At 43.6% G+C, this 21,374-nt stretch overlaps 1 protein-coding gene across 2 annotated transcripts in view; it reads right to left on the bottom strand.

Annotated features, from left to right (window-relative positions):
* sema5a (sema domain, seven thrombospondin repeats (type 1 and type 1-like), transmembrane domain (TM) and short cytoplasmic domain, (semaphorin) 5A) overlaps positions 1-21,374 on the bottom strand; it is a 191,416-nt gene that overhangs the window by 11,889 nt on the left and 158,153 nt on the right. For both annotated transcript variants that reach the window (XM_078237393.1, XM_078237404.1), the window contains exons 16-17: positions 4,927-5,152; positions 165-383 (exon numbers count right to left, since the gene is read on the bottom strand). In XM_078237393.1, the coding sequence (XP_078093519.1) occupies positions 165-383; positions 4,927-5,152 (445 nt within the window). The remainder of the gene's footprint in view (positions 1-164; positions 384-4,926; positions 5,153-21,374) is intronic.

Here is a 21,374-nt window from a genome sequence, read left to right as displayed (position 1 = left end):
AATTCATATTAACATCTGGTGGTGCTAAGATAAGAATGCTCCTTTCCTCACCCTCCATTTATAATGGACAAGTAAGAAGGGTGTTGAAATGTTCAGTTTATTTATAAACAGCAATTTTACTTTGTCTGTTTGCTATGCAGTTCAAAAAATCCTGTTTTCTATACCTGGACAGGGCATGATATTGCACTCCTGATATTCCAGCGAGTGCCCTAGACAGGGCAAGCCTCCATTCCTTGGCTCAGGATTATTGCACATCCGTCTACGACTTCGGATTCCCCGACTGCAGTCTCGGCTACACTGTGTCCATGGTAGCCAGGCAGACCATGCACCGTTGACTGTGTAGGCAGAAAATCGCCCATAACGCAAGATACTTCCAGAAAACCCTGTGGGGAAACAAAACGGTAATGTTAAGGAACTGAAGCCCTAAATCCAGAAAAAAAAAAGGAAAAACCGCTTACCAACGTGGGAAAGAAATATGATGGTGGAACTAATATTTTGTTAAGCCAGTGGTACAAAAACCTTTTTCTATTCATCAGGTATAATGTCCCAAAATAATAAGTTTCCAATTACAGGCTGGTATATATTTCCCAATATGTGGAATGTTTTGACCACAGGTCAAATTGGACTGCATACTGTTTAAGGAAAATCATTTCTCATTTAAGATGGATTGGTAACTAAAATGGGTTCAAGGAAATCAACGTTTTTCTGGATACCTTCCTTCAGCCAAAATAAAGTATCAAACATTGGTACCAGGTTAATATTATTACAAGTGTTCAGTGGGGCTGCAGTTTGCAGTTTAAAAGAGTCACTATGCATCGTTGCTTTAAAGAAGCTTCGAATTTCCACCCTTAAAGATACAAATGGTTTCTTAACACTTTATCACTAGTACAGGCTAGATTCTGCTATTAACAAAGAAGAAAGTATCTTTTTACTACATGTATATTCAATAATTTCTTCTAAACTTTAACCAATTTTAACATGAGTGAATCAACAATGGAAGTTAAGCCAAAGGAAGACATCACCAGTTGAGTTTTATATAAGTTTTATATAACATCACCGCCTGGGATTTACATGCAGTGTTTGGGTAGGAATCTCTTAAAGGAAATTCTATTTTAATTGGAACTTTCAGACAACTTTTAAAATGAAGGGAATAGGTGCAATCTTTAGTACAAGCGTAACCCATTTCTAAATGTTTGAGTGCTGGTACAAACTTCACTGAGAATCAGTAGTATATAACTCTGCGAAGATAGACCATCATGTAATTGCTCACATTGCCAGGTACACAATTTGACCGCTGCACATAGCATGTTAGGAGTGAAGGAGCGAGCAAAATTTTGATTCATAAGGACTGTGAAATATATCACAATAAAGATGACAAAAGTTTTCTGAAATCATTAATAAATCTCCAAAAGGGATCTATACTGATTGTCAGTCTATGTATAGACGGATGTTAGTGAAGGTTAATAAGTGGCAGGCAAAAATTCAGCAATATCTCATATTATTGTCTAGGGTGGTAGGGATGCGATGCCTGTTGCAATGCTGCCACCACTAATAAAACACCAGCAGCAGGTAATTTGCCACATGGGATGACCACCACCCACTTTTTGAAGAGGTGAGGGGGTGGGGGGGAGAGGGGGCTCTTGATCAGGCATCCTGTGGCCCATGGAGGATGTCCCAGGTGGCAAAGGCATTCCCTCAAAAAGAACTCTCCCAACCCTCCACGACCAACCCTTTGCCGCCTTGCCAGGGTCGGCTCATCTAAACTCTAAGGCCTCCTCCATTGATGCTGTGACTATACGGTTGCAGTCCCAGCTGTTGGCACTGTTGGGATTGAAGAGCCACTGGTTATTGGATTGACAAGCAGCTCATAGAGGTGGGACCCTGTCCCTTAAAGGGAAGGGAGCCCCAACTATAGGCTGGTAACACCGAATGCACATAGAAAATGCAGTTGATGCGTCTACCCCTTTTGCGGAACAACATGCTACCCCAAGAATTGCAGGGCAATCAGCAACACTTCAGTTCCAATAGCACCACCAGAACCTGTGCAATTGTTTCTAGAACCTATTCTAGTTTTTTATTCTACCATCCATGCTGATAATCATTTCCATATAGCTACCATCCTCTAAATAAAATAGTTCCTCCTGGCAGCAGTCATATTTAGCATTTATTTTGGTAGAACAATGATTTTTGTTAACTCACACATACAATGTCAATCAGTGAGATACAGGTTTGTGTAACTCATGTTGTGGAGATGCCGACGTTGGACTGGGGTAAGCACAGTAAGAAGTCTCACAACGCCAGGTTAAAGTCCAACAGGTTTATTTGGTAGCAAATACCATAAGCTTTCGGAGCAATGCTCCTTCGTCAGATGGAGTGGTCTCTGTTCTCAAACAGGGCACAGACACAGAAATCAAATTACAGAATACTGATTAGAATGCAAATCTCTACAGCCAGCCAGGTCTTAAATGTACAGACAATGTGGGTGGAGGGAGCATTCAACACAGGTTAAAGAGATGTGTATTGTCTCCAGACAGTACAGCTTGTGAAATTGTGCAAGTCCAGGAGGCAAGCTGTGGGGGTTACTGATAATGTGACATAAATCCAACATCCCGGTTTAGGCCGTCCTCATGTTTGCGGAACTTGGCTATCAGTTTCTGCTCAGCGACTCTGCGCTGTCGTGTGTCGTGAAGGCCGCCTTGGAGAACGCTTACCTGAAGATCCAAGGCTGAATGCCCGTGACTGCTGAAGTGCTCCCCCACAGGAAGAGAACAGTCTTGCCTGGTGATTGTCGAGCGGTGTTCATTCATCCGTTGTCGTAGCGTCTGCATGGTTTCCCCAATGTACCATGCCTCGGGACATCCTTTCTTGCAGCGTATCAGGTAGACAACGTTGGCCGAGTTGCAAGAGTAGGTACCGTGTACCTGGTAGATGGTGTTCTCACGTGAGATGATGGCATCCGTGTTGATGATCCGGCACGTCTTGCAGAGGTTGCTGTGGCAGGGTTGTGTGGTGTCGTGGTCACTGTTCTCCTGAAGGGTGGGTAGTTTGCTGCGGACAATGGTCTGTTTGAGGTTGCGTGGTTGTTTGAAGGCAAGAAGTGGGGGTGTGGGGATGGCCTTGGCGAGATGTCGCCAAGGCCATCCCCACACCCCCACTTCTTGCCTTCAAACAACCACGCAACCTCGAACAGACCATTGTCCGCAGCAAACTACCCACCCTTCAGGAGAACAGTGACCACGACACCACACAACCCTGCCACAGCAACCTCTGCAAGACGTGCCGGATCATCAACACGGATGCCATCATCTCACGTGAGAACACCATCTACCAGGTACACGGTACCTACTCTTGCAACTCGGCCAACGTTGTCTACCTGATATGCTGCAAGAAAGGATGTCCCGAGGCATGGTACATTGGGGAAACCATGCAGACGCTACGACAACGGATGAATGAACACCGCTCGACAATCACCAGGCAAGACTGTTCTCTTCCTGTGGGGGAGCACTTCAGCAGTCACGGGCATTCAGCCTTGGATCTTCAGGTAAGCGTTCTCCAAGGCGGCCTTCACGACACACGACAGCGCAGAGTCGCTGAGCAGAAACTGATAGCCAAGTTCCGCAAACATGAGGACGGCCTAAACCGGGATGTTGGATTTATGTCACATTATCAGTAACCCCCACAGCTTGCCTCCTGGACTTGCACAATTTCACAAGCTGTACTGTCTGGAGACAATACACATCTCTTTAACCTGTGTTGAATGCTCCCTCCACCCACATTGTCTGTACATTTAAGACCTGGCTGGCTGTAGAGATTTGCATTCTAATCAGTATTCTGTAATTTGATTTCTGTGTCTGTGCCCTGTTTGAGAACAGAGACCACTCCATCTGACGAAGGAGCATTGCTCCGAAAGCTTATGGTATTTGCTACCAAATAAACCTGTTGGACTTTAACCTGGTGTTGTGAGACTTCTTACTGTGCTAACTCATGTTGCACAGAGCCTACTTACTTTCCTGCATCATGAGAGATATCTAACACATTGCAGATGCCACTAGTCTACCTGCTTCCAGGTTCAGACACTAGTCTGTGCCAAGATGATGGTGGGACCTTATATTTGTTGTCAGTGCCTCTGTATAGTCTGGCTTACAGAGACAAAAAAGCAGAAAGGGCTTTTGCTTTTATTTGTTATCATAGAATAGAATCCCTACAGAGCAGAAGGAGGCCATTTGGCCCATCAAGTCTGCAATAATCCCACACAGGCCCTATCCCCATAACCATACTTATTTATCCTGCCAACCCCCCTGACACTAAGGGGCAATTTACTATGGCCTAACCAGCACATCTTTGGTGTGTGGGAGGATGCCGGAGCATTCGGTGGAAACCCATGCAGACATGCGGAGAACATGCAAACTCCAAACAGACAGTGAGCCAAGGCTGGAATTGAACCCGGGTCCCTGGCACCGTGAGGCTGCAGTGCTAACCACTCTGTCACCCTGTGCCCTATCCAGTTGTTCCAGCTGGAAAGCATATATATTGGCATTAGTCAAATGAAAGCAAGATTGAGGATAACTAAGATGCTCCCTGTGCTAGAGCAGTTTGATGTCTGCATTGAGATATAAAGAACAGCCAATTAGGTGAAGCATAAAGAAATGATAAATTCCAAAATCATTCATTTACAATTTCTCGATACATCAAATGAGCTGCATCGGTTCTCGTGTCTCTCGTGCATGGGAAACCCAATGTCTGCCTGCTCCAAGCATTTACTTCGGTTAGTTAGAGTCATGGGGAAAAGAGCACAAATATTTAGGAGATAATTTTGAATGATAGCAGATATGCTTGCCTGTGTAATGTTCCTAGTAGTTCCAGTTATTTTATCATTTGGAGAAATGAAATAATTCCAAAGTCCAGGATTTTTATGTGTCCACTCACCACCTGCAGAACAGCCAGTTGATCCATCACTAGAACAGTAACGCATCTCTATCCTTTGGCGACCGACATCCAGGAAGTTTGGGTCAGGCAGGCGTGCCTTACATGTGTACCTAAATCTCTGCTCATAGTGACCTCCATTATCTGAGATATTAACAGGCGTCCAAGGTGTCCAAGGAGTGGTCTTCTTTAGTTCAGGGCACAGGTTAGTATTACAAGTTTGGTATTCCTGTAAGTTCATTAAAAAAAAACTAAATGAGAAAAATTAGAACATTATCACAATAAAAACAATAAGTCTTGTTTCTACCACCAACAGTGGTTAAGCCATCAACATTCCTTTTACTTTGGTTTTGTGTTTGTATGTGCTGCCAATCATGCTTTGAAAGTTTTTTAGGTTTTCAGATATGCTACAAGTATATATTCATCTTAGAAAGGGAGAAGAAAACATGAACACTGCAAAAGTTCCCTAATTTTAGTAATTAAAAAATGACAGGCAAATCATTGGCTACCTTTGGTTGAGTCTCCAAGGAGCAATACAAGAAGGTGGACTTTGTTGCAATTGTAACAAGGAAAGCATGCATGTTATGCTGGCTACTCCTACAACAGCAACTTAAAGCAAATGAGATATGCTAGAAAAAAACAGAGCATCCTAATCATATTACACAGTAGTACAGCTCCTGTATGCATCCCTGTCAGCATGCCCCAACAACTGTTCCCGAGGCTGATTTTACCCATCTCAAAACAATTACAAATTAGAATCTAAAATCAACAATTATTGAAGAACAAGTCATAATTGTTAGCCTCGAGAAAATTACAATTATTATATATGACACAGTACATTCCTGTCTTCCTACATATCTGAAAATTTAACACACGACAATGAACACTCTCCTATGTGTCTAAGTGATGCGAGTAAATCAGAAATTCTAACTGCAAAGACTTGGAAGATAAATTTTCATTCAATTAAATATTGTTCAAATATAAAGAAAAAGCATTAAAAGTGTAGAGATTGTTAATCTTTCCAGAACATAACTAACAATCCAAAGCTCTCTGCTTGAAACATTTTGAGCATTCCTATCCTGGGATTCTCCCAAAACAATTCTAAGTGTCGAATTCGCGTAAAAACTGGAGGATATTCCGTTGGTTTTTCAGCAGGATTTTCAAAATGAATTTCCCACACTCTGAACACGAGCGTGAATCCCGTGAAAAATCTGTGGGTGGGGCCTATTCCCGCTGGAGAGGCCGGCAGCATAGAGATCGGCGCATGCACAGTAGCCTCGCACTGCCGGCCTCCCAATCGCTGGCCAGCACAGCAAACCCCCATCGCTGACCTTGCCAACCCCCCACCTCCCGATCGCTGGCCTTCCAGACGCATACGGGCCAGCCTCGACCCCCTGCGCCCCCACCCTCAGCCCACCTCGATCCTCCCCCGGCAGTCCCCCGATCCCCCACCCCCCCAACTCCTCCAGCAGCCCGGAACCCCCGCACCATCCTGATGGCCAGCCATGACTGCTGCCCTCCTTCCCTCCGTCACCGCCAAATGCAGAGTGGCAGCAGGACCTCTCACCCCCATTGATCTTCCCCCCTGAGGCCCCGCCCCATTAGGCCTTGATCCCCTCTGGGATGTTGGGGGTCGGCAATGCCAGCGATGGGGGGTTTGCTGTACTGCGGTGCTGACAGTGCCGGATTTAGACTCGCAGACGCTGTGGCACCCAATGGGGAGCCCACTAAATGGCCTCAGCTCGAGTCTCCCAGCCCACTGTGCTGCCGTCACCCCATCATGTGGCCCTCCCTGTTCTCTGCCCAATATTATATCCCTGTGCTTCAAAATTAACTCAAGATCCTGTTAAATGAGATTTCACTTTGGCAACAGAGGGTTCTTTTACCCCGTAAAAAGATTTGTTTCACTAAGTTTTGTAACTCTTTGTATTGATACAGTTTTTGTTCTTATAGGCCACGAGTAGTGATTATATTTCCTAAATATCTTAGTTCGGCAGGAAAGAGACTCTGAACATCCACACAATGGGATCTCTGTTCCAATGAAGAAATGACATTCCCTTGAGCAAAAATAAACCAAGAGACAGATAGGAATTCAATAATAGAGTTCTTGACATCATGGGGAATATTTTCTGATGCACTGTAAATAACATTGGCTCTAAACTGGGAACCTGACCATCGCCTTCCAATATCCAACACACTCCCCTCACGTGATGTTCTGCCTCAGGAGTATTAAATTGGAATATCTACTCCAGTAAATGTAAGGCTTGGTGAGCAAATAATGTCACTCACTGGGCTCTGCCATTGAAAGCAGCCCACCAATCATTTCCTTTCAGCAGAAGAACCTAATGGGACAAAATTCCATACCTCGCATGAATTTGCCCAGGAATAAGCTTAACTCTGAGGCAGAATGTCCCGTTTCCTTCTGAGTGGAAGCTAACCCGAACCTAAGTCACACCATACAAGTAAAAAGAAAACAAAGCAAATGTTGAGAAGTGTTCTTCGTGTTCACGAGCTCACGGCTCGGGATGTGCGAACTTCATTCCAGAAGCACAAAATGGAAAATTTCCCCTAAAATGTATTTACTGACAGTAGATTATTCACTATTCACAAAGAGAATGTGGATTAATGTTTTGAGTAAAGAATTACAGGGTAACAGTGACCTTTTTTTCTACTTTTACAGATCCTGACTAATCAGTCGTCTATTTCCAGCACCAGCTGTTGTTTGAAGCATCCCTGGGTCTGGAGTTACATGGACTAGTCAGTTCACAGAGTCGCCAGAACCCGGCGCTTCCCGAGCTTAACCTTTAAAAATGGCTGCCCACACTTCTGATTTTTGGTTTTGGGCAGGGGGTTGGGCTAGATTAGAAGTCAGGGTAGATCACTCCACAAGTATGCGGGGGATACGGAGGTGGGCTGGACAGAAGGCCAGCTTTGCAGCTCTGGCACTGCATCCCCCCCAAAAACATTTTAAAAACAAAACATAAAACATCCCTCCAGCCCTCACACTGCCCATGCACAATTCATGTCAACCTCTCCCACTTGATGCTGTGTCAACCCCCATAACTCCTCAAATCCACCATGCCGATCTATGCCCCTGTATCCACACCCCATGGTCCTTTAACTTCATGCCAACTCATACCAATGCATGCCCCTCCACATACCCTTTGCCCTTTCATCTACTATGCCAACTCGTCTGGGATCCACGATGAGTAGACCTCAGGGCCCTTGCAGATATTAGATAAAATAAAGTTCCATACAATAAAGTTTTAAGCGTCTATTGCAAAAAAAATCATTCATATAAATCCATTTAATACATTTCCATTCCTTCAACTGCATAAAGTCTTATAACAACAAACATTTCATTCAAGTGCACAATCCCTTATTAACAATAAGCACTGGAATTCAGAGTCCAGTCTTGAAGAGTCTAAATACACTTGCAACCGTCAATCAAACTGTGAAATGGCAGGCACCCTACTGTGATAATGACTGGTTATGAAATCAGCGATGAAACACTAATTCAGTAATAGAAGCCCTCAGGTATTTGCCAACAGAGTGAAATAGAAGACAATCCTTTATCTTAACAATCTGGTCATTTCTTTTCAAAGATTCAAGGGCAAGAACTTTTAAATGCCTCAACTTTGATAGGTATTTTGACAGTTCCTCTTGACACTTTAAACAGGTCCTCCTGAAACTTTTGACAAATCTGTTGACAGCTCCAATGAGCTTGATAGAAAATGAGTTAATGCAGTTTGTATGCAAATTTATTCCCACCTATAACACTTGCAAAGGGCACCTGACCCTCCCCCAAGGGGCACTTGACCTCACCTAAAGATGTCCCGGGAGCAGATTCAAAAGGCTACCTTCCCTCTCCAAAGGGGTATCCTGGCTATCCAAATTAATCCACAAAGTTCAGATCCATCCTGCAAACTCTCAGCTTCACAGTCCTGAATGACCAAAATCTGATGCCAGTGGAGCCATCTGATGATTTAAATGGCCAGCTACCTCCGTGAAACATGTCTATGTGAAATGCAAACTGCCCCCATAAAAATGGGACGTGCTTTGGGGCTCTCCATCATGGGTGAAAATCTGGGCCCTGTAGATCCACATTTTCTCTTCCTAATGATGCTTGCCTTGGTTGCAGAGAACAAACCTCTTGTATTTGTTTATAGGTATAATGAAGCTTGCATGTTCCCTAGATGTTGTGATATTCAGTATCTATCTTGCTGTACGCCTGCAGCCGCTCTTGCTCAACAAGAAAGCTGTCAGTTGTAAGCTGATAACGGTTAGGGTTCCAGGTTCAGTTCACAGGGATACTACAGCTTTACTACATCAACCTCCAATAGCAAGTGCAATGGTGGACAGGGAAGAAAAATCTATACCCTCCCTTCAACCTAGTTCTTCCTTGTCAATCTGCGGGGTATAGCAGCAGTAACTGATGGCAAATAGAGTGACAAGGTGTCCCATTGAGAGGCTGCTATAAAAATAGTTCATCAAAATTGTCCTTCGATGTATCTGACAGTAAAATGACTTTGTGATGATCTGGTTAAAGTTTTTAGGACAGTGAAGGGATTGGAATTCATCCAAGGCTTTTGAGTTGCATGGATTGGAAAACATAGAACTAGGTTAGATGTTAAAAAAATTCTGACATTATGTTGAAGACTGATCCAATGCATCACTAACTCTTTTACATAGGAGTCTTCATTGCCTACATGTGACATTAATGTTCCCTCTCAATTATCTGATGAAAACCAGGCCCATGAGATGTTTGTCTTTGGGTACCTCAACTGAGAGCAATAGTTTCTTACAAGAGAGACAGATTTGGGTCATACACATACCCTCACCCATCCCACCACCTGCTCACTAGTGCCTGATATATCAACCTGTGATACACCCTGTCTCTCACACTGTTTGCATTCTCCTTCTTAAGTTCAGCTGACGCTTGAATTAGCAAAACACTTTTCCTTTTTAATCCGATATCTGGAGCCATTTCAGGGTGAGAATGGTTTTTGGGTGCAGGCTATGCAGCAATTTCATTTATTTTCAGACTGACACTAACACCATTGGTTTCAGCTACCTGGATAAGGTGCAGCAGAACTGTGGGAGAGGAGCATTGTTGTGGTGAGTGCGAGATGCCTTGACAATAATCATCCGTTTATTGATTAACACTGTAAGGGCAAATATGTATGGAGGTAAATAATGGTTCCAGAATTTTTTTTAGGATGATCATTGACACATGGGACTTCATTAATCACGATAAACTCACAAGATTACCAAAATAGTTCTGGAGCTTTGTTGCCATAGGTTGGATCACCGACAACCATTGTTGCCACTATTTATGCCAGCCTTTTCTGAGGCCCCCTATGTAGGATGGCCTCATCTCTCCCAGAAGTATATCTACCAAAGTGTCCAAACGTATGGGAACTCTTGTCACAGCAGAAACCCTTATTGTTATTCCTCTCTCTGCCATTTACATGCTCTCTCCATCTCTCTTCCTCCGAGTGAGGAGATAATTGAAGCAGAATTGGCCTTTTAAACACTGCAACTAAATGTTATTTTTTTCCCTCAGCCTGCACATGAAATATGGCTTGCCACAGACAAATACTGAGGTTGCCAATGGTAATGGCATGGTAGCACAGTGGTTAGCACTGCTGCTTCACAGCTCCAGGGACCTGGGTTCGATTCCCAGCTTGGGTCACTGTCTGTGTGGAGTTTGCACATTCTCCTCGTGTCTGCGAGGGTTTCCTCCGGGTGCTCCGGTTTCCTCCCACAGTCCAAAGATGTGCGGGTTAGGTTGATTGACCATGCTAAAAAAAAATTGCCCTTAGTGTCCTGAGATGTGTAGGTTAGAGGGATTAGTGGGTAAATATGTAGGGATATGGGGGTAGGGCCTGGGTGGGTTTGTGGTCGGTGCAGACTCGATGGGCCGAATGGCCTCTTTCTGTACTGTAGGGATTCTATTCTATGAACCTGCCCTGTCCCACCCAGTTTCTGGCGAATGGGAGAAAATCCAGCTCCATCAGTCTTGGAAGTGAATGATGATAAATTAACTGTTTTGTCAACGTCCTAGGCAGTCCCAATTGTGGGGGGAGGGGTAGTCGAATGTGTGTCCAGGAGTGGAGGAGTTATTGGTCAGAGTCTTGAGAGTGTTCGGGGGAGCAACTGGTGTTCTGGGGCAGGTGGTCCAATGATGAGTGGGGTGAGGAGCAGCCAGATTGCCGGGTGGGAAGAAGGATGCTGGATAGCTTGTAGGGCTGAAGGAAACATCCCTGCTCCTCCTGGCCCACAAGCAGTTCTGTAAAGGCACTTCGCTCATGGATTCAGCCTCTCTCGCCTCCTTGAAGCTGCTGAATTTCACGAGAAACCTGGCTGCTTGGTGCTAAAAATAGAATGACTGTTAAAATGAAGGCTGAGTTTGGTAATGCTGTAACTATAGAGGGCGAACTTCCTACACATCTTTTGCAATGCCTGTGCCATCTGATTATTAAGATACAACAAATCTGTGGACAAGCTGAAGAAGATTAACAGCATTCTCTCTGGTTAGTTAGAGTGTTATGTTAGTCCCAGTAGGGACAACTCAAATGGCAGTCAGCAAATTCTGTTTACCAGCTTGCACTTTACTCTAAAATTATTTCCCAGACTGTAAATGTGTTCACATTTGCTTCCACTATATAATTTCCTGCATTAGAATTTTGCAAGAGCTGATTTTGATGTGAAAAATAGCAGGTTACCAGGTATGTAATGAGATTGCTATGAATGTTGAACCTTGCAGGACAATTATGTACCTTTAACTCAAAATAAAATAGAATCCCAGAAAGTAGTGTGAAATTATCATTCCTGATAACTGCCTCAGTTCAGAGAAATGCCTATGTGATCATGTTGATATGAGGAGAGAAACTCAAATAGAAACCCACTGAGGTGGAGTGGCCGTTTTAACACCTTTCACATTATCTGACAAAGGAGGACGGCTGAGGCTGAGACACGGGACCAAATAAGCTACTATCGTGGTAACATGTTTTGTGTCACGATCAAGCAGGATGCTTTTCAGAATTTGATTTCTGTTCAAGGGAAAAGAATGGAATAGATAGGGCTCTGAATATTTAATGGACAGGGTGGTGCCAAGGTGGGCTTGCTGGTGATAATAATACCCGGTGAAACTCAGGAGGATGGAACAATTGTCGAAGGATACTGAAAGTTTTGACCTGGCACGGTGTGACTTTTGGACTGTTCTTTTAATACCACAAATCTGCCAAAATTGTGGCACACAATAAGGGGTTTTATAAGACATATTTTGGTTGTTTTAGATAGTGAATTCAAAAGTACTTTTTCTTTGGTTTGATTTATTAGTTGACTGTTAATTAATATTTAATCTTGATTGATGTTGCTTTTTTTCTACAGTAAAAGTCTGAAAAAGTGAAATTTTGTCTTTTGGTTCTTTTCATCAATCATTTTTGAATTCATTTTTTAAAAACAATTATGGTCTCTATGGGGATCATAGCAAGCTACAGTGTTATTTGTGCACCTTGAAATAACTGATTATCACCACTGCTAGACAGACTGTGCCTTGTAATGGCTAGGGACAGGAGGACTGTGTGACGAGGACTCAGCAGGAAACAAATGAAGGCTTGGCAGAGTACGTAGGACAGGGCAGACAAGAGCACGGGGCAAAACTGGCAGGGATCGAGGGCAGGGCTGGTGAGGGCTTAGGACAAAGCCAGCGAGGGCACGACCTGGCAGAAAAGACATGCCATACAGAGAAGCTGAGTGATTACAAACAAGTACTGTCACCGACTGATGGACACACGCCAATGAATCAGTTGTGCAAATAGCTCTGTATATGCCAGAGAATGCACTGTGAGCCAAGTGCACATGCACGACTGCCCCTAGCTGATTGGTGTCTGGAGTTACGGTGTGAAATGAAGACATGAAGCCTCATTTTAATATTGAAATATCCAACTCACTTCCTGTAACTGGTCACTCCTCTCTCACTCAGCCTCCATGAGTGAGTGGATTTAAGGAGCATTGGGTTCGTGCTTCAGATTGAACCTGACATGACCCCCAAACCACTGGTTTTGTGGAGTTAAAATTCAGCCCCTAACCTCACCCATAAGTAACACAATTTAGCTGCTGCCTATGAAGCCCTCGCATAAGTCAATTCCCTTGAAAAGGGGGAAAACGCAACTGCAGGGGAGAAAAATAAAACTGTAAAATTTGTTTGGATTGAAGTGTGAATGGAGAACATTTATAAAGTACAGTATATCTCAAAAAAAATTGATAACAGAAAATATTTGAATAGCTTTGTTCAAACTGATGATAGAGGTACACTTTGACTATCAGGAATGTAACAATTAATATATATCTTCCTGTACATTAAATCTCATCCCACATCCTGCAAACACTTCACTTATCAATCATTCTCCATACATTCCGCATGACTCTAGTGCAATTACCATGAATAGGTGATTGTTTAAAGCAGAGCTGATTGGTACATCAATCATAGACATTGCTACAAGCGCAAAAATCTCCACCTGCAACACTTTGACAGATTTATCAAATCAAGATTTTAACAGTACTATTTGGAATTGTATTGAAAATTGAAAAATGGATAGTGTGCATTCAGCTTGAAAAAGGAGTTTTTTTTCCCTCCCCTTGCAGCTAGTTGTATTTGACAAGCTTACCCTTTAAAACATATGAATTGACTGATTGATAAGAATTTCATGGGCAGAATTTTACATTCACATGCTGGTGGGTTTGTAGGTGGGGAGATGTGTGTAAAATTCCACTGATGGGCTCCTCACTGGATTCCCACCTACCCTGACCTCTCCCCAATTTTACAGGTGGCCGGCCACCCAGCCCGTGCCCCAACTGTGGCCCTTAAGTGGCCATTTATCCCACCCAGACTCAGTTTTCATGGCAGAGTTTCGGGGTCTGGGGGGAGCCCGAATATTAATCGGGTTCAGGCTTCAGATGGGAAGTTGGTGGGTGGATGGGGGTACCTCCATTAGCAGCCCCCAATTAACAACACCCCCAACCCCCCACCAAGACCAGTGAGCTTTGCACATGAACTGTGGGAGAGAATACTCCTTCAGAGTGAAACACAGCCAGAGTGAGTATGGGTATCAGGAATTTGGAGCTGAGTGGGAAATGAATTAAATTGGTAGTCTTTCTCTTTCTTTTTTTGCAAGATCTGGTAACCACAAGATCTCCCTCCTTTCCAGTGACCCCTCTATCCTCTCCAGTGAGCCCCGAGGCCTCCTCTAACCTCCCTGCCCCAAGATTGCCAAAGCTTATCTGTTCCTAGAATCCTGGGACGTAGGCTCTGGGGACTGTTTGCAGTCCCATACTTCTGGCCCTGCATGGATTAGAGAGCTGCCAGCCATTCAGATTGACTGGCAGCTCTTTAAGGTGGAATCTCCCCTCGAATGAGGGGCAGAAGTCAGGTTGGTGTTATATAGAACTGCGGTGAGACCACAGCTAAGAGTAGTGTGTGCAGTTCTGGTCGCCACATTATAGGAAGGATGTGATTGCATTGGAGGGGGTGCAGAGGAGATTAACCAGAATGCTGCCTGGGATAGAACATTTAAGTTATGAAGAGAGGTTGGATAGGTTTGGGTTATTTTCATTGGAGCAGAAAAGACTGAGCAGCAACCTGATCGAGGTGAACAGGATTATGAGAGACATGGACAGAGTGGCTAAGGAGCAGCTGTTCCCCTCAGTTGAAGGATTAGTCCTGAGGGAACAAAATTTCAAGGTGAGGGGCGGAGGTTTGGGGGGGATGGGAGGAAAAACCCTTTTTACCCAGAGGGTGGTGACAGTCTGGAACACGCTGCCTGGGAGGGTGGTAGAGGCGAGTTGCCTCATGTCCTTTAAAAAGTACCTGGATGAGTACTTGACACATCATAACATTCAAGGCTATGGGCCAAGTGCTGGTAAATGGGATTAGATGGGAGGTCAGGTACGAGGAAGGCAATGTCAGCGGAGATCTCATTAACACAAGGGGGTGATACTTCCACTGTCCCTGTTATAACTGTATTCCAAATCACAGAGTGGGAGTCATTGCCATATTAGGGGGAGGTATCCATGTTGGAAATGACCATAATTTCTGAGCAACATATTTCAATTCCATCAAAGAGGCCAAAGGCAAAAGACTGAGATGATTCTAGCATTCTTCTTTACCTCCTCATTGGCATGTCCAGAATCAAATTGGAGATCGACTGCCATTTGATTTCGACTGGACAATGCTCACTCATGGCTCAGAACAGCATCTGATTCCTACAGGTGTGGCTATCACTGAACCATATGGCAGCATATCTGGTTAGGTGTCTGGGGGCAGCCTGACAATGCTTCTAGACAAGCTGCCAAGTCAGGATGGGATTGGGGGCAGCGGTTGGAGAAAATAGCAGATGGAAAGGGTGCCCATTCTATCTGGAATTGGTGTTACTGCATCCATCCAGAGCATTAACCTGACAGCTTCCACACCAGCTTGGAGTCCATCTGCTGTCATCACACTTGGGTTCTGTTCTATTGTTGGCTACAGGGTCTGCCAAAGAATCCCGAGGCCCTGATTCATGCTACAAATTTCAAAAAGTGGTTCTCAATGTGTGTTAGACCCCATTGGCATATTCAAAGCGTCTAACACCTGTTATTGGCATCCAGTTGGGACACCTAAAAAGATGTACCTTGTGAATTTAGCAATCGGACCAATGTCTGTGCAAACTTAAAGTTTTTTTGAAGTTTAAAGTTTTAAAGTTTGTTTATTTATTAGTGTCACAAGTAGGCTTACATTAACACTACAATTAAGTTACTGTGAAAATCCCCTAGTCGCCACACTCTGGCGCCTGTTCGGGTACACTGAGCGAGAATTTAGCACAGCCAAAGCACCTAACCAGCATGTCTTTTGAACTGTGGGACAAAACCCACGCAGACACGGAGAGAACGTGCAGATTTCGCAGAGACAATGACCCAAGCCGGGAATCTAAACCTGGGTCCCTGACGCTGTGAGGCAGCAGTGAGAACCACTGTACCACCATGCCGCCCACTTGGCACAGCCTGTCCCCGCTGCTAAATTAGGATTCACTGTACCCATGCAATGCCTGAAAAAGGGAATCAGCACAAATCAAATTCTATCCCAATGCCAGACCAGTCATTAGTTTCTGCGTCACTGAATCATCAAAAAGCCAGGTTCAGACATGTGTTCCCCAGCTGCCTTTCCAAAAAGAATTGAATATAGAATTTTTATGGCACATGGGTGACACCACTTAAGTCAATGTTTTCAGATTATAGAACAAGACTAGAAGCTTTCATTTTGCTTATTATTGTAGGAGTTTATGAAGGAATTTTCAGAAGATGAAAGAGGCTTGTAAAAACTTTTTCATTTAGGTTACTACAGGAGCCAATTGTTCTGCTCCAAATTTGTCTTGAATGATTGCCAGTTGATGAAGAGTGCGCATTTTAATGTTCCAGCACTGTGGCTAGTTAGTATCTAACATGTAGAAAGATGACTTTACAGTGAAACAACAGTCCTTCAAGCTTGCCTTTCACCTTCACTGATGCCATAGCTATTAGCAAGGTTCACACATGTGGCAGCTAATTGATACAATGCAGGAATGGAATGCTCACCTTGCCATTTTTTGCAAGTCCATTCTTTTTCAGTCAATTTAGTGATAATGGTGTAAAAGTTGCCGGTAGCAATGCTATTGTATGAATTGTTATTTAAAATAAATAGGCTTGGGGAAAGAGAATTTCCTTCAAGTACATTTAACACATTTGAATGTATCATAATATTTCATAATTATATTATAATAATATAACATTTAAGCTCTGCCACAGTGAGTATAAATATAGGGCTTACTTTGCTGCAACTGGCTCTGAGAAATACCACAAGAAATAGGGATGGAGACTGGTAATGTTGGGTGCCCTCCTCCTTCATATCAGTGTATGTTTTCTGGTGGTTATCCTAAAGGGCAGGTGGACAGCATTTGTTTACGTTGAGTGCAATTAAAACAATAAGTGCAAGTCGCTTCCTGGCTCTTCATCTTCCTGCTTCTTCACCAATGAGACAGCCATTTTGATGATGTACAGAAGAACTGTGCCTCAGACCCTATACCTGACCCCTCTCCAATCAGAATGTCCAAGAGGAAGCGGCAACAGAGCTAAAGTTATTTTTTTCCTGACAGGAATCTTTAGCTTGGGATCATTCAGATTGCTTCTGGCTGCTGTTTATAACGACATGCATTTGTTTATCACCTCTATCATCGATCCCTACAGTGCAGAAGAGGCCATTCAGTCGATCGAGTCTCCACCGACTCTCTTACAGAATATCTTCCAGGTCCTCTCCCCCGCCCTAGTCCCGTAACCCCACACATTTACCATGGCCAATCCATTTAATCTACACAACTTGGGACACTAAGGGGCAATTTAGCGTGGTTAATCCACCTAGCCTGCACATCTTTGAACTGTGGGAGGAAACCGGAGCACACGGAGGAAACCCATGTAGACATGGGGAAAATATACAAACTCCACACAGTCACCCAGTTGAACCCGAGTTCTTAGAGCTGTGAGGCAGCAGTGCTAACCACTGTGCCACCATGCTGCTTTGACATAGGACAGTATTGCATAGACTTCAGAGGTGTAATTAAAATTATAGAATCATAAAATGTTTACAGTTTAGCGAGAAGCCATTTGGCTTGTCAAGGCTCTGCCATCCCTCTGCAGGAGCAAATCAGGTAGTCCCACTCTTTTGTGCACATTTCCTTCGTAGTCCAGCATTTCATTTCCCTTCAGCTGCTTATTCAATAACCTTCTGAAAGCCATAATTCAACCAGCCTCTACTGTGCTTTCAGACATTGCATTCTGAATTGTAAACACCTGCTACCTAAATACTTTTCCTTCATGTCACCTCTGGTTCTTTTGCCAATTGCCTTATATCAGGTTTTGTCTGCTTTTTCAACCTTCTGCCAATGGAAACAGTTTCTATCTACTCTGTCTAGACCAGCCCACCCCGCCACTCCCTACCCCATAATTTTGAACACACCTATCAAATCTCCTCTCAACCTTCTCTTTTCTAAGGGGAACATCCCAAGCTTCTCCAATCCATCTACGTAACTGAAGTCGCTCATCCATAGAACCATTCTTGTAAATCTTTTCTGCGCTCTCTCTAAAGCCTTTATACTCTTCCTAATGTATGCTGTCCCAAATTGGACAATACTACAGTGATTCTAGCCAGTGTTTTATGAAGATTCATCATAACATCCTGAATTTTGTACTCTATGCCTTTATTTATAAAGCCTAAGGCCCTTTTTAATCACTTTCTCAACCTCACACCCTCAAAGCTTTCTTGAGAAAGTGCCTCACCAATACTTGGGAATCCCTAGCCCAAGATTGCATGAAGTGGAGGAAAAGCATTTGTGAAGAGCTGAACACCTCGAGTTTCATTGAGGAGAGTAAGTTGAAGCCAAGCATCAACACGGAAAGGAGCGCATGGCAACTCCAGTACTCCACCACCCGCTTCTCCAACCACCATCTGCCCCACCTGTGACAGAGCCTGTAGGTCACACAATGGACTCCTCAGTCACCCAAGAACTCATTTTTAGTGGAGGAGCAAATCATCCTTGACTCTGAAGGACTGCCTAAGAAGAAGAGAACTTCTCGGTATTAAATTTCTTCCATCACGTGTCCAACCATACCATCAGCCTGTTTATGTTCTCTTGAAGTCTATCACTATCCTCTTCAAAAGTGATAGTACATCCAAGGTTTTGCCATCTGCAAGTTTGGAAATTATGCCTTTACATCCAACTGTAAGTCATTATTACATATCAGCAAAAAGAGTGGTCCAACAACCAGTTCCTGGGAACCCCACTGTATACCATCTTTCAGTCCAAAAAACAAAGGTTCACCACTACTCTCTGCTTCCAGTCAGTCAGCCAACTTTGTATCTATGCTGCGACTGTTCCTGTTGTTCATGGGCTTCAGCTTTGCTGGCAAGCCTATTGTGTGGCACTTTATCAAAAGCCCTTTGGAAATCCTACACACCTTGTCAACCCTCGCATCACAAGACTTAATAAAGTTGGTTAAACACAAGTTATCTTTAACAAATCCTTGTTCATTTTCATTAGTTAATCCACACTTGCCCAACTATTTATTAGTTTTGCCCAGATTATCGTTTCTAAAAAATTCACACCACCAAGGTTAAACTAACTGGTCTATAGTTACTGGGTTTATCTTTATACCTTTTTGTGAACAAGGGTGTAACATTAGTAATTGACCAGCCCTCTGGAACCACCCCCTGCTCCATTTTAAAAAGCATTGGAAGATTGTAGCCAGTACCTCCTGCAAATTTCACTCTTACTTTACTCGACATCATCGGATGCAACCTTATAGTCTAATCAACTTGAAGCACAGCAAACCTTTCTGGTCTCTCCTTTTTATTAATTTTAGCCCATCAGTAATCTTAGCTGCTTCTTCTTTCACTAAGACTTAGCCATGTCCTCTGTATCCTTTGATCCCTAATCAGCTCTACCCCTCCTTCTTGTACCTTTTTGCTATTTATATATCTGTAGAAGGCTTCTGGATTCTGTTTCATGCTAACTGCCATTCTCTTCTCATACTCCCTCATTTCCTTTTCACTTCTCTTAAAATTCGAAATATAGCCCAGTTTGCAAATGTAGTATCAACCTGACACCTGTCATATGCACCCCTTTTCTGCTTCATCTCTTCATCAACAAGGGAGCTCTGGCTTTGGTTGCCCTAACCTTTCCCCTTGTGGGAATGTACCTTGACTACACCTGAACCCTCTCCACTTTAAATGTAGCCCATTCCTCTGCTACAGTTTAGCCTGTTAGGCTTTGATTCCAATTTCCCCGGATAAGATCTCTGCTACCTCAAAGAAATTGGTCCTTCTCCGGTGAAGTATTTTCAGTCTAGATTGCACCTGATCTGACTGTAGCACAAGACAGTGGGTGGGATTTTCGGCATGCACCATGCAATTGGCATGCACCATGGGAACAGTTGAGGTATTTAAATAACCTGAACCTAAGGTCAATGTTATGCACTTCAGGTGTGTTTAACATGCCTGGAAGATAGGCTCAGGGCCCAAAGGCAAAAGTGGTCCTCGTCTGTTTATAATAATAACAACATGAAGAAGGTAGTTTGTTAGTCATTTTGACAAAACTCTCCTGTTTCTGTATTTTCTTGATTTGCCACTCATCTTCGTACTAAAATGAAGGAATAGCAGATGAGTATGTTCATGTTATAGTTAAAGTTAATTTATTAGTCACAAGTAGGCTTAAATTAACACGGCAATGAAGTTACTGTGAAATTCCCCTAGTTGCCACACTACAGCGCCTGTTCGGGTCAATACACCTAACTAGCATGTCTTTCAGACTGTGAGAGGAAACCGGAGCACCCGGAGGAAACCCACGCAGACATGGGGAGAACGTGCAAATTCCACACAGACAGTGACTCAAGCCGGGAATCGAAGCCGGGTCCCTGGTGCTGTGAGGCAGCAGTGCTAACCACTGTGCCACCCCAATTTTAGAATTGGTACAGGGGGAAAGTTCTGTAACACCTGAGGCTCCTACATCTGAAAAATTCTTCCTTGTTTTATTGTGGCGTGAATTTCATAGCCCGTAAAAACAATTGACAATTGCTGTACATATATAAGTTTGTACATCTATAGTTGCTTAAAGATTTAGGGATCTGGACCTCTTCTGATGGTTCAATATCTTGTGCAGGCCAGAAATGGAAAATCATCTTTATGCAGATCGGCAGAGGCAGCAACACAGGTCCCTTCACCTTAAGACACTGCTATAAAGCCAGGACTCCCACCCTGCTTTTAAACATATGCCCACAGATTTTATCACAACATTCATAAGTTTAAATACACTCAAACGGTTTTTACTTTTACACTGGGTGTGCCCGGTGTTCTCAGTAACAATTTATCTGCTAACACAAGACCCATAATTAAATAAGTATGATTGCACACACCAACACCCAACCCAACTGCTGACATAACCACTGTCACCACCACCAATGGCATTTAGGCTTTGTTATGAAACCCAAACTTACCTTAACAGTGAGAGCAGAGGTCGAAAACCTCAACTCCCGACAGATTTCATAATGTTTGAGCATGTGCAGACAGAAGATGGGCTGCACGTGGACAGATCGGCATTTTTACATTTTTTGGATCCAGTGCACCTATGCAAGAAGAAGGATCAGGTGCCGGAGAGCTGAGCACTATTTAAGGAAGAGGTGGACAGATTTTTAATTAGTAAGGCATTGAAAGCTATAGTGAACAGGGGCTATGGTGAACAGGGCGGAAAGTGGAGATGAGGCTGTGATGAGAGCAGCCATGATCATATTAAATGGCGGAGCAGACACGAGGGGCAAAATTGTCTATTCCTGTTCCCAGTTCTTATGGAAAGACTAGTGTCCCAGGAAGGAGACAGGGAGTGGTT

This window comes from Mustelus asterias, chromosome 2 (assembly GCF_964213995.1).
Source record: "Mustelus asterias chromosome 2, sMusAst1.hap1.1, whole genome shotgun sequence".
NCBI classification, from domain to species: Eukaryota; Metazoa; Chordata; class Chondrichthyes; order Carcharhiniformes; family Triakidae; genus Mustelus; species Mustelus asterias.
Note: the sequence above shows the minus strand (reverse complement) of the source record. Positions and strands in the feature narration are given on the sequence as shown.